The 15,365-nt window shown below is 46.9% G+C and overlaps 1 protein-coding gene across 1 annotated transcript in view; it reads right to left on the reverse strand.

Annotated features, from left to right (window-relative positions):
• Positions 1 to 337: 337 nt before the first annotated feature.
• Positions 338 to 15,365, reverse strand: part of ddx47 (DEAD (Asp-Glu-Ala-Asp) box polypeptide 47) — a 39,774-nt gene continuing 24,746 nt past the window's right edge. The window contains exons 6-12 of the mRNA XM_072588942.1: positions 14,483 to 14,554; positions 13,404 to 13,520; positions 11,844 to 11,990; positions 11,626 to 11,763; positions 10,903 to 10,973; positions 3,344 to 3,473; positions 338 to 801 (exon numbers count right to left, since the gene is read on the reverse strand). Of these exons, the coding sequence (XP_072445043.1) occupies positions 679 to 801; positions 3,344 to 3,473; positions 10,903 to 10,973; positions 11,626 to 11,763; positions 11,844 to 11,990; positions 13,404 to 13,520; positions 14,483 to 14,554 (798 nt within the window). The 3' untranslated portion in view covers positions 338 to 678. The remainder of the gene's footprint in view (positions 802 to 3,343; positions 3,474 to 10,902; positions 10,974 to 11,625; positions 11,764 to 11,843; positions 11,991 to 13,403; positions 13,521 to 14,482; positions 14,555 to 15,365) is intronic.

Here is a 15,365-nt window from a genome sequence, read left to right on the forward strand (position 1 = left end):
GGGCTGTGGGGTTCAGGGAGGTGACTGAACAGGTGGGGTACACAAAGATCTTGCTGTGGGAAAGGCAATTGTTTAGAAAGAAAAAATCAAGAGAATGGGGCAAAGTGGTCAAAGACACCAGCAAGAAGAGATGCAAGTCAGGCAGGAGCAGCAGATAGGGCTGGGGGAATTTGCAGAGATAAGGAGGCAAGGAGCCATAAAAGGGTCTGTAAACAAGAGAAGCAGACTGCAGGATAACTCTCAGACACCAGTTTTCATGTGTTATTTAATTTCACTGCTGGATAAATATTGTATCTGGCACATCCAAAGACCATTGGAAGCATTAATGGCAACAAGATAGAATTTGCAGCATTTATTTAGGAAATTTTTTAAAACTTGTACAGTTTTGAACATTTCTCAAATGACACTTTGCAGGTGGAGCATTTGTTTTAAATAGTAACAGAATCTGCTGCTATTTACTGAAGGAAATGGAATCGGATAAAGAGAACATTGAGTTACTGGATAAATGGGAGCATGTCATCATAAAGGACACATCCTCATCAGTTTAGTCTGTCAGTTACAGTCTTCACAACAGATATCTAAACAGATGCATCAAACTGATAGAATTCAGCTGTAGTCCAGTTTATAATATATAAATATCACATCCAATTTGAAAGGAATTTCAGCACATTGTGCACTTTAACGTGGCCTTTTCCTTGCTTTACCTCCTGGTACTTTTTGTCTGATACCCAAAGATTCTTCTGTGTCATCATCGGCATTTTCACGTGAGCGCTTCCTCTTGTCTCCCTGCTCTCGCAGTTCCTGTTGCAAGTACACACATTCAGAGTTACAGTAAGCACCTAGATCCCCAACAGTCACACCTGCAACACACCCTAATGCATCGATTGGTTCCAGTATGGTACACTGTCTCGGATAAATGGCTTCAGCCACACTGCCTGGGAGCAGTGGGTAAACTGCCCATAATTGTGATGTTACTTCCTGGTCAGCATAGCCTCTGATCAGTTACCAAGAGACACAAATATTTACCACTCATTAAGGTCAATCCTAAAAGATGCACAAGACAACGAAACGGCACAATCCACTTGATTAAGTTCACACCGAATCCCATCGTTCTATCCCATGTGCCTGAGCAGATATGAAAGATGCTCCCAAGTTCCTATGAACATCAACAAATGGCAACGTCCCAACAATGTCACAAACTTTAATCACATTGTGCTGGTTCCCAAACCCTTGTTCATATTGTGTGTGTGTGTGTGTGTGTGTGTGTGTGTGTGGGGGGTGGGGGGGGGGGCGGGGGGGGGGGGGTGAGAGAGAGAGAGAGAGAGAGAGAGAGAGAGAGAGAGAGAAAGAGAGGCTCTGTAAGGTTTGTCACAATCAAAAATAACATCTTATTCTGCCCCAGCGCTAACCACTGGACCATTGCTGTCCCATTCATTAGTGAATGGATTTCACCGGCAGCCTTGTGAGATATCCAACACAAACCCATCATCTGCCACTGAGGGGTAAACACGACAGCAACGCACAATGCACACACACATATCTCAGATGCACAAACACTCTTCCCAATACCAAATCAGAGTCACAGTTTAAATAATAATCAAAACAAGTGGCTTTAGCTACTTGGTCATAAAAATTCTAATCTGTTGAAGAAATGCTGTGATATTCCTGATTTGGCACAGCAGCATGATCTATAACAGGGGAATGTCTCATCGAGGATGAATTCACCAGCAGGACTCCTGACCAGAGTGCCAATAAGGCTTCTGGCAGATCCAGATTACATAATGGACACTGTGTACACCACGTCCCAAAATGAACTTTCCCAACACATGGTAAACGGAGTGGGAAAGGTAGCGGAGGCTGAAGCAGCTGAGGTGGGATATGACGGCCTGGCCCAGACAGGATGGCTGCCACTGGCTTGGACTGCAGATGGTGTTGTTCTAGTTAAATTAGATCAAATCCAGAATGTCTACAGCCCGGCACAATTTACATAAACCAGAAAGAGCTAGGCATTTCTGCTTTGGCACTAGAGCTGAATACCAAGGCTGCTGTTAGAGAAACAAAAACAATGATTTCACAAATTACCAAGCTCACTGGAGATTTCCCACTAGGGTCTGGAGAAGGTTCAATTGTCTGCCAGCACTCAAATGTTGCTGCAGACAAACAAGAGTCCATGCTCGCTCTCTCTCTCTCTGCGATTTTGCATCTTACTGAGGTTCAGTTCCACTGACACCAGCTACCCTCAGGCACTTGTGATCATTCACACATGGAATTCTGACATGTGCTCACAGCCATCAGCCATCATGCCCAATCCTGACATCCACAGACATAGCTTCGAGCAGCAGTCACAAGGTAGTGATTAGGGAAGGACACTTGGCTAATTTCCTGCCTCTTCAATCCGTTTAACACATGCTCAATGCAGTGCTACAGGAAGCAAGATAAACTGAGCAGATGCCAAGGGATTAAACCTCATCCTGAGCTGAGTGTTCAATACCGGGGTGGGGGAGTTTAAAAAAAATGTTTCCATTGTCTTGCAAAAATATATTGGAGCTGCTGCAAACTGCAAAACTATTATCGTCATTCATTTGGAATGGTCAACTCTGTGAACTTACAGTTCAGCACAAGAGTCTAACACAACAATGATTCAGATAGAATTCATAAGGAGCAGATAATTTACACAAGGGAAACTTCCAGTCAGCCAAACCACTTCCACTGTGGGATTGTAACCACTTCCAACTCACCCTAAACAATGCAGGCCCCAACCGAAAATCTTCACAAAACAGTTACAGCAGCTTTGAGATTTGGCTTATTTAGGATAACCATGCTTTGGAAAAATTGTGCTGAAGATATATTTTTATAAGTTAACATTCTTCCAGGGCAAAGCGATGAAATTCACCACAGAACAAAGTGAATCAGTGCTGTTCGAGCAGGGTCATGACATTCCACCTAATTATCAGGACTCTACAACGAGAAGAGGCACAATATCTTCCTCCGCAGATTGAGGAATCAATTAAAGCTGCTCATGTTAAAACAAACCTAATAGCAAGATGTAATAAGTCTTTGGTTTTTGCCTCTTCAATAGAATGTTGACCTTACATTAAAACTTTAGGCCAAAGCACTGTATACTGAGCTTGGTACCAATTGTAGGCAATGGGAAAACAGGAATACCGAAACCTGGCTACATGCCTGTGTCTGAGTTACACTGGGAAGACAGATCTAAGGTCTGGGCTAAAGCTGATTAAGGAGACCTAGACAGAGGAATGCTGATTGATTAGATTATCCCCCTCCTCCCTTACACATACAATGGTATTGTCAAGCATGGTATTGAAATGAGAAGTCTTCATACCATGCGAGCGAATCGCTGTGCTTCTGACACTCGCTCCACCAGCAGCATCACTTCCTCTTCCTGCGTGGGGAAGGCTGGGAGCTTCTTCCCAATCAGGTGCTCAATCCTCTGGAACAGTTCCACATCATACCTGACAACGACATTAGCACATCAATAACAAAGTGCAGCAGAAAACCCACTGCTCATCACATCAACAACTAACTGCCAACATTACAGAGAGATGGAAATATCTTTATTATCTAACAAGGTCTAACAGATGATCCATCAAATAATTGGGGTTCATCAGTTAAGAGTCACTTCTAAAAACACTAGGAGCTTGTGAGTGAGAGCAAGTTCAAGAGCGAGAGCGTGATAGAACATGCAAGTGCACAACAGCGTGAGTGAGAGTGGGTGAAAGCTCACGTGCGTGAGTGCGCATGATTGTGCATGAGTGTGAATGAGTTTGTGCGTGTGAGGGAGAGTGTGAGAGTGCGCACATGTGTGACAGTGTCAGAGTGTATGCATGTGAGAGTGACAGAGTGAGTCGGTGGGTGTGTGTGAGGGGTTGGGTGGAAACCGAAAGAACTGCAGATGCTCTAAATCAGACAAAATCAGAAATTGCTGGAAAAACTCAGCAGGTCTGGCAGCATCCATGGAGAGAAATAAAAGTTAACGTTTTAGGTCGACTGATGCTACCTTAAAACTGAAAGGTTAATTCTGATTTCTCTCCACAGATGCTGCCAGACCTACAGAGCTTTATAGAGTCTGGCTAACCAAAATAAAGTTCTCATTAAAAGTGTGGACAAGAATTCGGTTTAAACAAAGTCATCTTCTGGAGTATAACATTGACTGTCTTTCCCTTGGAGTCTGCTCTGTGAATCAGTAAGATGATGCTGATCTCTTCGCTTCCTGCAGCATCCCAGTTGGTTTGTGCCTGAACACCTATCAGACCCCATCTTGAATACACTCAGCAACTAAGCATGGCCACCTCTGATCAGAAAGTTCAAAGGTTTCACCACCCGCTCAGTGCACACATTTCCAACCTTTGATCAAAAGCAGCCAACCCCTTAGTCTGAGAATGTGACATCATGTTCTATATTCCCCAACTTTGGAGGGGGGGGGGATAGCATCCTGTAAACCAATTGAGAACTTAACATGTTTCAATGATTCTTCCAATCTCAGTTGACTATCGGTCCTCACCCTCACTCTCGATATCAGTTCCGTGAACTTTCATTGGAAGCAAGATTATGTGACTTCATTCTGTCCCCTTGCTGTGGAAAGCTCTCCTCACTGGAGAGATTCCCTGCCTTGCTCTCCTCCATTCAGATATTCTTTGAAACCTGCCTCTTTGACTTAGAGTTTGGTCACCCTTCCCACCACTGTCACCCACAATTCAGTGTCAAGTTCTGTTTGTCATTTGTTGCTGTGAAGTGTTTAGGTTGTTTCACTACGGTAAAAATGCTTTATTGGTGCAAGTTGTCGTCTTTCAGCTCCTGGAGTTGCACCCACTGAGTTGTGTCAATCAGTTCCACGAATGATGACAATAGTTAGGCATCAAGAGAGAGAAAGAGAATGAGAGCGTCGATACATCCCAGGCACAACTAATCCATGCTGTCAGGAACCAGCCAGTCTCCCCCTGGCTGGTCCCCACCAGCTCGTCTCACTGTCAAACTTCAATAAACCAGAAACTCAGCTGCACTCAAGGTAATTGTGAGGAGCCAGAAGAGATGAGACAAGGGAAGGGCAGCTACATCTGTGTTTAAAACAAGTGGTCTTGACGACAGCATGGCTGTGAATTCAGCTCTGCACCAAACAGGGTACTGCACAAACATCAGGCTCCTGCAATCAAACTGCACTGCCTTCCAACTCGGAGATAAAATCCAACTCATTCCCAGCCACCAGCTATCAAATACCTAAAAGCCTGAACCCTGGGTGACCGGATGTCGGGAGAAAGATTAACTCAGTTTCTGCTCTGGCTCCTTTATCATTCAGAATTTCTCATTACGGGCCTTTTGTGACACAGCGGCAGCAGCATCCCCACCTCTCAAGTGGGAAGCCCAGGTTTAAGTCCCACCTGTTCCAGAGATGTGTATTAACATCTCCAAACAGGCCGAGCAGAAAAACTAGTTAAATTAAAAAAACAAAATGACCTCATTGTAGTGATTATCAGATTTTAAAAAAAAAGCTAAAAAGTGCCAGTGATGTTGCTGGTGGGAACGTTGCACTGCTGTGAGAAATACCGGGGAGAAAAACAAACTGACCTCATTCAGTAACCAGCCACATGGTTTTGAACGTTAACAAGACCAAGCCACAGTGTGAAATCAAGGACTTCAGAGAGTGGGGGGCTGCTTGGGGATTTTTCTTGTGAATAGAAGTTTCCATTGTAAAACAAGCTGTTGATTTATTTACTCCAGTCCTCACTCCCGCCCAGTCAAACAGTGCAGCTTGTAGCCACGACAGAGGTTGAACCTATAGCTGGCAGGGCTGAGGTGAGTTAACTGACTGCAGTAAATTACAAACAGACTTTGTTCAGTCTCCCAATTTGTTTTCTATTTGATCTATACTATGTTCGGTTGGGAGCCTGTGGAAGTCACTAGCTGCCCTCAGTCAGTTGATTGAAAGGAGATCTGGGTGCAAACAGCAGCAGTCACATTGCAGTCATTAGGGGTCCCCTTGTGTTACGAGCCTGGGAAACACTGCAGCCAGAGCAGCACACATTCAGGCTGCACTCCGTGCTGTGAGCCAGCTAACCCCCGCAGAGGGTCAGTGCACGGCTGGGTCCAAACAAAGACCTGAAAAGTCTTACGAGTCCCAGACCTAACAATGCTCTGAACCCAGATACAGTGCTGGAGGAGCACTGCACTGTCGGAGGATCAGTGCTGAGGGAGCGCCGCACTATCAGGGGGTTAGCGCTGAGGGAGCGCCGCACTGTGGGAGGGTCAGTGCTGAGGGAGCACTGCACTGTCAGAGGGTCAGTGCTGAGGGAGCGCCGCACTGTCAGAGGGTCAGTGCTGAGGGAGCACTGCACTGTCAGAGGGTCAGTGCTGTGGGAGTGCCGCACTGTCAGAGGGTCAGCACTGTGGGAGGGTCAGCACTGTGGGAGGGCCGCACTATCGGGGGGGTTAGCGCTGAGCGAGTGCTGCATGTCAGAGGGTCAGTGCTGAGGGAGGTGCCGCACTGTCAGAGGATCAGCGCAGATGGAGCGGGGCACTGTCAGGGATCAGCACTGAGGGAGTGCCGTGCTGTCAGGGGGTCAGCACTGAGGGAGCACTGCACTGTCGGAGGGTCAGCGCTGTGGGAGCGCCGCACTGTCGGGGGGTTAGTGCTGAGGGAGCAGGCACTGTCGAAGGGTCAGCAATGAGGGAGCGCCGCACTGTTGGAGGGTCAGTGCTGAGGGAGTGGGACACTGTCAGGGGGTCAGTGTTGAGGGAGCGCCGCACAGTCGGGGAGTTAGCGCTGTGGGAGTGCCACACTGTCAGGGGGTTAGCGCTGGGGGAGCGCCGCACAGTCGGGGAGTTAGCGCTGTGGGAGTGCCGCACTGTCAGGGGGTTAGCGCTGGGGGAGCGCCGCACTGTCGGGGAGTTAGCGCTGTGGGAGTGCTGCACTGTCGGGAGTCAGTGCTGTGGGAGTGCCGCACTGTCAGGCGGTCAGCACTGAGGGAGTGCCGCACTGTCGGAGGGTCAGCACTGAGGGAGCGCCGCACTGTCGGAGGATCAGCACTGAGGGAGCACCGCACTGTCAGGGGGTCAGCACCGAGGGAGTGCCGCACTGTCAGGGGGTCAGCACTGAGGGAGCGCCGCACTGTCAGGGGGTCAGCACTGAGGGAGCGCCGCACTGTCAGGGGGTCAGCACTGAGGGAGCGCCGCACTGTCGGAGGGTCAGTGCTGAGGGAGGGCCAGACTGGGGGTGCCAAATTTCAAAAGATACATTAACCAAGGCTCTGGCTGCTACCTTCCTCGCATGACAGTTTAGGACCTGACCATCTTGGTCAGTCGCCCTGATGTACCACCCTGGGTAATGGACAGGGAAGGATCCCAGTGAGAGGACATTCTGCCCCCTTGGTGCTTCCTCCAAGTGACATTCAACATGGAGTGGTGTTGACATTGGTTTCACTGCCTGTTTTTGATTTGATGCTATCAGACCTCACGGTGCTTGGTGTCAATGTTGAGGACTCTCAGGGTAACGCCACCCTGATTATATACTATAATGTCACCACCTCTGCCAATGTGACAGGGCATATCCAGAGACGGTGATGGTGGTGCCCAGGACATTGTCTGTAAGGTATGATTCTGTGAGTACGAATGTGTCAGGCTATTGCTTGACTAGTCTGTGAGACAGCTCTCCCAATGTTGGCTCTCGCCCCTCGACGTTAGTGAGGAAGACCCTGCAGGGCTGGCTAAGCTGTGGTTGCAATTCTCCCTTCAATGCCTAGGGCAGTGCCAACTGGTCCCATTTTTCTGGATACATTGTAGCAAGTTGATGCAACGGAGTGGCTTGGTGGGCCATTTGGGAATCATCCACATTGCTGCGGGACTGGAGTCACATGTAGGCCAGGCAAGGATGACAGAGTCCTCCCCTAAAAAAGGCGCTTTTACACCAAGGTTTCATTGTCATCATTAGACTTTTAATTCCAGATCATTTTTGAATTCACATTCTCAGGGCACTAACTCTAGACCAACAATAATGCCACGACACCAGTGCCTCCCACTGTCTGTATGGAGCATGGTTGAAGTAAGGTCAGCAGGTGGGTGTCTTGGTGGATTCGAAGTTCCAATGGGCAGGTTATTGCTGAGCAAGCTACACTCAATAGAACTGTCGATAACTCCTTCCATCACTTTGTCTTTGATTCACTAATGAGGCAATAATTGTCCCCTTGAATTCGCCCTGATTTTTGTGCAGGGGGCCTACCTGGGCAATCTTCCACATCATTTGGCAGACGCCAGCAATGTAGCTGTCCAGGGAGATGCCGGTGTTGTATCTATCTGGGGGCAGTTTGCCGGGGGACACAGCCTCCGTCAGTATTGTCAGAATGTCTTCGGAGCTCAGAGCCTGTGTGTTATCCAGTGTCTTCAGCTGTTTCGTGGTATCATGGCAAGTGAACAGAATTGGCTGATGCTGGGAACTTCAGGCAGAAGCCAAGATGGATCATGCGTTCAGCAGGTCTGGCTGAAGATGGATGCTTATATCACAGTCTGGTCTTTTATACATTCCTGACGAAGGACTTAGAACCGAAACGTGGACTCTCCTGCTCTTCAGATGCTGTGCTTTTCTAGCACCACACTTTTCGACTTTTACACCAATGTGCTGGCCTCCCCCACTGTTAAGGATGGGGTTATTTAGGTAGCCCCTAACTCCTGTTAGTTGTTTTACTATCCACAAGCATTTACGGCTAGATGTATCAGGAGTACAGGGGTTGGGAGGTCATGTTGCGGCTGTACAGGACATTGGTTAGGCCACTGTTGGAATATTGCGTGCAGTTCTGGTCTCCTTCCTTTTGGAAGGATGGTGTGAAACTTGAAAGGGTTCAGTAAAGATTTACAAGGATGTTGCCAGGGTTGGAGGATATGAGCTACAGGGAGCAGCTGAACAGGCTGGGACTGTTTTCCCTGGAGCGTCAGAGGCTGAGGGGTGACCTTATAGAGGTTTATAAAATCATGAGGGGCACGGGTAGGGTAAATAGACAAAGTCTTTTCCCTGGGGTGGGGGAGCCCAGAACTAGAGGGCATAGGTTTAGGATGAGAGGGGAAAGATATAAAAGAGACCTAAGGGACAACTTTTTCAAGCAGAGGGTGGTACGTGTATGGAATGAGCTGCCAGAGGATGTGGTGGAGGCTGGTACAATTGCAACATTTAAGAGGCATTTGGATGGGTATATGAATAGGAAGGGTTTGGGGGGATATGGGCCGGGTGCTGGCAGGTGGGACTAGATTGGGTTGGGATATCTGGTGGGCATGGACGGGTTGGACTGAAGGGTCTGTTTCCATGCTGTACATCTCTATGACTGTATGACTGCAGAGCTGAGATCAGAGCCACTGGTTGCAGGACTGCTTAACGCCATCTGTCTTATATTACTTCACCTGTTTGACCTACAAGATATCCTGTTGTGTAGCTTTAGCAGTTTAACACCTCAATCTTAGGGAACGCCCTCACAGCATTCTGTAACAATCAACTACCTGTACTCTACAGTGGAATCGTGACTACAATACTGAGTGTTCAGTGCTCTGGGACATCCTGAGGTCAGTTAAGGCACTATATAAATACAGGTCTCCCTGATGGGGAGTGGCAGAAGTTGCAAGACTTTACAAATAACCTGGTGGTGTGGTGCGAATGTGGGATCTAACTGTAGACCAGCTGGGGCCAGGCTGACCACAGTCAATACTGTCCCCTCCTCAGCCACTCACCCACAGCAGCAACCTCTGCTCCCCATGGCAACCGAGCGTACTGAGGGTAAAATAAACTGTCAAACCTGGAATCAGTAGCAATCCAGTGAGGTGTTGCATTCTACAATCTGAGTCAGAGCCTTTGGAACCACATGGCACCAGCACAAGAGACAGATAAACTGAACAAAATCACAGTCTAATCAACAGAAGGCAAGTCACTGAGGGGGCATTCTGGGGCAGGGTGGGGCACAGGCCCTCTGTGACTGGAAGCAGTGGGTGTGTTTTGGTCAACTCCATAACTTCTGAAAAGAAAGGTCTTCAATGTTTAACGTCAGCAATGAATAGATCACAAGGAGCCAACAGGCAGCCTTCCAGAAGCTGATTGAGTGAATCCAGGCACAGAGAGCAGAAAGAGTTGGGTTCAGTGATTAGATAAGAGACATAGTCCAGACGCTATCAATCCATCTGTATTCAGGAGCAAGAAACACGACAGTTCATGTTCCTGAACACTGTGCACTGACTGCACTCTCCCTCAGCTTCTATGGAGCAGGGTCAGAAAAGACTGAACTCAACTGTGCTGCTCACATAGTCGAATAGCCAGTCACCCTCTGCCCAAGCTTATGAGATTAATTTGGGCACGGCAATGAAGGGAGTTGGGCATTGTGGATCATGTGGGGGTAAGGGGGGATCCAGCTTCAGTCAAGAAATTCGGCAGTGTTCATGAGACTAGCCCACAAAGTGAATTTAAAGCTCAGATGATGCATCTTCAGCTCTGCCCCAAGCCACTGCTGTCACAACTACCTCAACAGTCTGAAATAATCCTCAAATCTCAAAAATAGATTGGTCCCAGGTCAGACGACCAAACTGTGATCACACTAGAGTCCTTAAGAACCTTCTAATGCTCCGATTTACTTGATTTGAGACTTAATAAGGTACAAGTGAAGTCCGGAGTCTGGATTCCCAGGACACAGCAGTAATATGAATGCAGGCTGTTTATTCGCTGACAGGTTACTGTGCAGGATGCTTCTAAAATCTCACTTTCTTCAGACAACAACTGCCCTGCATTAACAGGGGTGAGTGACATTCGCAGAGGAACTAATCAGGGTGTATCCCCATTCAGTCTGGCACACTGTAGCAGAAGCTGCAGGGAGTGAACAGGAAGCTGGGATATGGAAACTCAATAATGAAAGTGGAACTCACTGGGTAACGAAGGTGATGGACTTGCCTGCCCGTCCTGCTCTGGCCGTCCGCCCCACACGATGAATGTAATCCTGAAAGAGAAACAACAGGCAGCTAAACCCAGGGCATGGGCAGGAAACAGCAGCTGCCTAGCCCAGAGAGGGCAAGCACTGAGATGGAGTGACTGAGATTAGTACATAACAGTGCAATAACAGCACCCAGTGTGAGCACTGTTGGTGAAAGCAGGGGGGATATCTGGGGGGGGGGGGGGGGGGGGGGTGCAAGGCAAGAGCAATGCAAGGTGGTGCCAGGGAGAGATGTGTGTGGTGAAGGAGTCTGGTCAGGGATGATGGGCTGGGGACAGTGGGGGGAATGCCCAGGGTAGAGTCAGTGAAGCCATACCCTGTCAGAAGCTGCTACCTCCCCTCTTCACTGGAAAGCTCCGGTGCTGAGTCTCTGAAGCCTGAACATGACAGCAGATCCTGTCCTGACCTTGTATGAGAGCCCAAGGACAACATGGCAGCAGCCTAACCTCTGGCTGGTGTTTCTCTGCACTCTCGGGTGCAGTGGGTCAGTACTGTGTACAGTGCACAGGGTGGCATCAGTTTATTCAGCATAGTGACCAACAGACACCATGCATGAAATCTTCCAGTACAGGGAAATGAAGACAGCCCACAGCTACTCAACAGGTTGAGGTGCCTTTAGCTCCGTTTGGTTCCCCTATTCCAATTCTGGAAAGCTTACCTTGGAATGGGTAGGAATATCGAAGTTGATGACTACATCCACATGTGGAATATCAAGGCCGCGACTCGCTACGTCTGTGGCCAGTAAGATCGACCGTGACTTCGCTTTGAATTTATTCAAAGCTCCCAATCTTTTGTTCTGTAATTTGTAAAGAAAGTGAGCGAATAGCTTTTTAACCACAGAACAACAGTGAGAGCATACAAAAAGCAGCAGCCCACCTGATTCATTTGGCCATGTAAGGGAATAGCAGTAAAGCCGAGGTTGCGTAGCAGCAGTGCTGTCCGCTGTGTGTTGTTACATGTGCTGCAGAAGATGATGAAGGAATTTCCAGCCAGCTCATTGAGAATGGAAACCAAGTAACAATCCTACAGAGAGAAGCAGCAAACTTTGAAACAACCTACAACTTAGAAACAAGAGCTTCCAATCATGTACACCTTATAAAACTCTCCAGCTTCTTTTGTGTAGGGAACTCAGCTCTGCCCACAGAACTACATGCTGTTGTCATGACACTTGTGGCTACTGTAAGTTGCTATGTGATCATTTCGAGCGAAATGCTGCCACTGTGAACAAAATTCTGCAATTTCTCTCAACTCCATCTTGTGTAAAACATTATTACATATACTGAGGCCAAGACTGAGAAATAAGCAGATATCCTTTAACAATAGGTTCAGATATAATTTTTAAAATGTGCACTCATGCAATTTAGGGAAAGTGACTCACACTAAAATATAATCTTTTCCATTATATAAGCTGAAAAAGCTGCAACACAGTGATATAGCAGTGCACCCTGCACTGAATGCTGGTCTTCATTCCCAAGGGAACGAACGGTAAAAATAGGGAGGCCTTGCAAAAAAGACATTAGCCCGATCACATTAAAAATACTTTCAACAGTTTAGGTGCCCTTATCTGAAGAGAAATATGTTGGCATTGGAGGCAGTCCTTATGGACCAGGAGGCCCACCTGAGGGGGCAAAGATTGAGTCAGTGTCCATTCAGCCCATCCAGTTTACTCCACCATTCAATGAGATTCATGGCTGATTTGATAATCTTCAATTCCACTAACCTGCCTAAGAATTTCAAACCTTCACTGCTCTTGGGAGAAGAAATTCCTCATCTCGGAGTCCACTTTCCCTATAATCCTTGATTCTCTTTTAGATTAAAATTCTGAGAGTGCACCCTTATTCCAACATTACACCCACCGGTCTCCCTCAATTGGAAACAATCTCTCCAGATCTACCCCTAAAAATGTTCAAGTTTCAATCAGGTCACCTCTGATTCTTTCAATTTCAAGCGGGTACAGGTTAAATTAACTAAACCTTGCCTCATAAAGTCCCTCCCCTTCTTACACAGTCTGATTCAAGTGAACTTTCTCTTGCCTCCAATGTCAATCACCAGTGAGATCTTTATTTCAGTTACCACACACCACAAAAACCCATGATTATCTAACCAATTCACACCCAATTAACCCTTAACTAATATATCCATCACATTGCTTCAGGTTTCAGACATTCCTGCAGACCATATCTGCATGGAACCTACATTGTCTGATGTAAGATTATTCCTACAATTATGCTAGTTCCATCCTGTGCTAACAGAGCTGCCCCATTACCCTTTCCTAACTGCCAGACGATCTCATCAGAAAGGCAGGACTTGGATTTGAAAGGAATCTGACAAAGAGCTAATTTAAAGGAAGTATCTTGCGATAATCATTTACATTTATCCGATAATGCCAGGTATCTAACTGCAGCAGTTATTCAGGGCTCCAATGACAGTCGTTACCTTGAACTTTGCGGGAATAAACACATAATACTGCTGCAGTTTCTCCACAGTCTGATACTTGGTCGAAACAGCACACTTCACAGGATCTTTCAGTGCTGCTCGCTGGAGCTTTTGTACCTGATGGAGAGCAAGGGAAGACCAATTTCAGCCTGAAATACTGAAGCAGCTTTTAAATTCATAATAGACCGCTCTGAACTGCCAAGGTCTTTTCCCCATGGTACAGGAGGGCATAGGTTTAAGATGAGAGGGGAAAGATTTAAAAGGGATCTGCGGGGCAGCTTTTTCACACAGAGGGTGGTATGTGTATGGAACGAGTTGCCAGAGGAAGTGGTGGAGGCTGGTACAATTACAACATTTAAAAGACATGTGGACAGATACATGGATAGGAAAGATTTAGAGGGATATAGGCCAAACGCAGGAAAATGGGACTAGTTCAATTTAGGAAACCTGTTTGACATGGATGAGTTGTAGGAAGTGAGGACTACAGATGCTGGATGAGTTGGGCCAAATGGCCAGTTTCCATATAAAAGCAAATCACCGCAGATACTGGAATCTGAAACCAAAAGAGAAAATGCTGGAAAATTTCAGCAGGTCTGGCAGCATCTGTAAGGAGAGAAAAGAGCTGACATTTCGAGTCTAACTGACCCTTTGTCAAAGCTCGGGCTGAGAGAAAGGGATGGAGTCCTTACAGGACGTAGGGTGAGAAGAGCTGTCGTCCAGATAGCAAGGTGACTTACGGATGCTGCCAGACCTGCTGAGATTTTCCAGCATTTTCTCTTTTGGCCGGTTTCCGTTCTGTATGACTCAATGACATTGACTCAGAATGGACTTATTAACCTGTGCAAAGCTGGAGGTGTGTTAGGACTCCTGAATACCCTTCTATTTCTGTATTTACTATGGCAGTGAGACACTGCAAGCAATTCATTCAGCACAGATCAGAGACTGGATCTTGCTGCTCATAACAGTAACTCCCTGTCCCCCACCACCCCCCTGGAAACACACCACCACCCATCAGGCTCCACAGTGACCCCCCCACCACCACCCACAGAGATATATTAAATAAAAGTTCTGCAACAAACCTTCTTAGTCATTGTTGCAGAGAATAGGTAGGTCTTCCGCTCCCTTGGAATCACTTTGAGAATTTTGTCAACCTGCAAAATAAGGTGTGGGCCGACATGAACAATAAATCACAGGACAGAGAACAATTCCAGAGTATCATAACTAACAGGCAGAGAGTAGCTGTGAGCACCAGAACATGGACTGTTTCTTTAAATCTTTCATTAAAATATATTTACTCACTTCACACAATCTGAAAGGGGTTGGAACTGATACACAGAATAATCTGAGAGTTTTGTCTTTAACGGGTCGCTGCTTCTTAGGCAATGGCTCCATCTGCTGGCTCCTGTACAGATGACAGGTTAATTCCCCCTGCCTCCCACAGCTCAGTGCTCCATATTGATTCAGCAGGTTTTTTTTTTATGTTCCCTCTAAACACTTGCACAGCAAAGGTGAACTAGTATTTATATTCAAAACCCTTCCTGATCTTGGGGCATGTATTACAGTTAATGAGATATTTCTGAATTAATGTGGGAGACAACAGGTAAATTCAGAGTACAACAGGACCTTGATCAGATGGTCCAAAGGGCTGAGGAGTGGCAGATGGAGTTTAATTTAGATAAATGGGAGGTGCTGCATTTTGGAAAGGCAAATCAGAGCAGGGCTTATACACTTGTGGGTGTATACACTAGGGAGTGTTGCTGAACGAACATACATTGGGGTGCAGGTTCACAGTGGAATGGCAGGTAGATGGCACAGTGAAGGAGGCATTTGGTAAGTTTTCCTTAATATTGAGTATATGAATTGGGAGGTTATGTTATGGCTGTACAGGACATTGGTTAGGCCACTTTCGCAATATTGCATGCAATTCTGGTCTCCCTCCTGCCGGAAGGATGTTGTAAAACT

The sequence above is a fragment of the Chiloscyllium punctatum genome, chromosome 18 (genome assembly GCF_047496795.1).
Source record: "Chiloscyllium punctatum isolate Juve2018m chromosome 18, sChiPun1.3, whole genome shotgun sequence".
Taxonomy (NCBI): Eukaryota; Metazoa; Chordata; class Chondrichthyes; order Orectolobiformes; family Hemiscylliidae; genus Chiloscyllium; species Chiloscyllium punctatum.